The sequence below is a fragment of the Penaeus monodon genome, chromosome 23 (assembly GCF_015228065.2).
Source record: "Penaeus monodon isolate SGIC_2016 chromosome 23, NSTDA_Pmon_1, whole genome shotgun sequence".
Taxonomy (NCBI): domain Eukaryota; kingdom Metazoa; phylum Arthropoda; class Malacostraca; order Decapoda; family Penaeidae; genus Penaeus; species Penaeus monodon.
This window is the reverse complement of record NC_051408.1, coordinates 37,117,516-37,117,817: the sequence shown is the minus strand read 5'-3', so window position 1 is coordinate 37,117,817 and position 302 is coordinate 37,117,516. Positions and strand designations below refer to the sequence as shown.

The window sequence follows — 302 nt, the reverse complement described above, 5'->3', positions numbered from 1 at the left end:
CCACTCTTCAGAGAACTCCTTGTACACCAAATATTATCTAATTGTTCTGATTTCCAGGACATCGCGTATTTCTCCTCTCCGCCGTGGTGACTTCAATCACCATGTTATTCTTCCATCAAACATTCCTTTCGCGAAATAAAAACGGCGAGGAATTTCAAGAATGCGGACTCGATTGCTTACGTGAGTAGCTGTGTTCGCTTCCGTATGGGTGATATAATTTTACATTAATGTAATTACATTATTTTTCAAAATTATAGTTATTTATTGTGGTTGTTTTCATCAATGTTGCGAATGTTGTCATG

At 37.1% G+C, this 302-nt stretch overlaps 1 protein-coding gene across 5 annotated transcripts in view; it reads left to right on the top strand.

Annotated features, from left to right (window-relative positions):
* The window catches only part of LOC119587973, a 14,874-nt gene that overhangs the window by 10,581 nt on the left and 3,991 nt on the right, over positions 1-302 (top strand). For all 5 annotated transcript variants that reach the window (XM_037936687.1, XM_037936690.1, XM_037936691.1 and 2 more), the window contains one exon: positions 58-180. In XM_037936687.1, the coding sequence (XP_037792615.1) occupies positions 58-180 (123 nt within the window). The remainder of the gene's footprint in view (positions 1-57; positions 181-302) is intronic.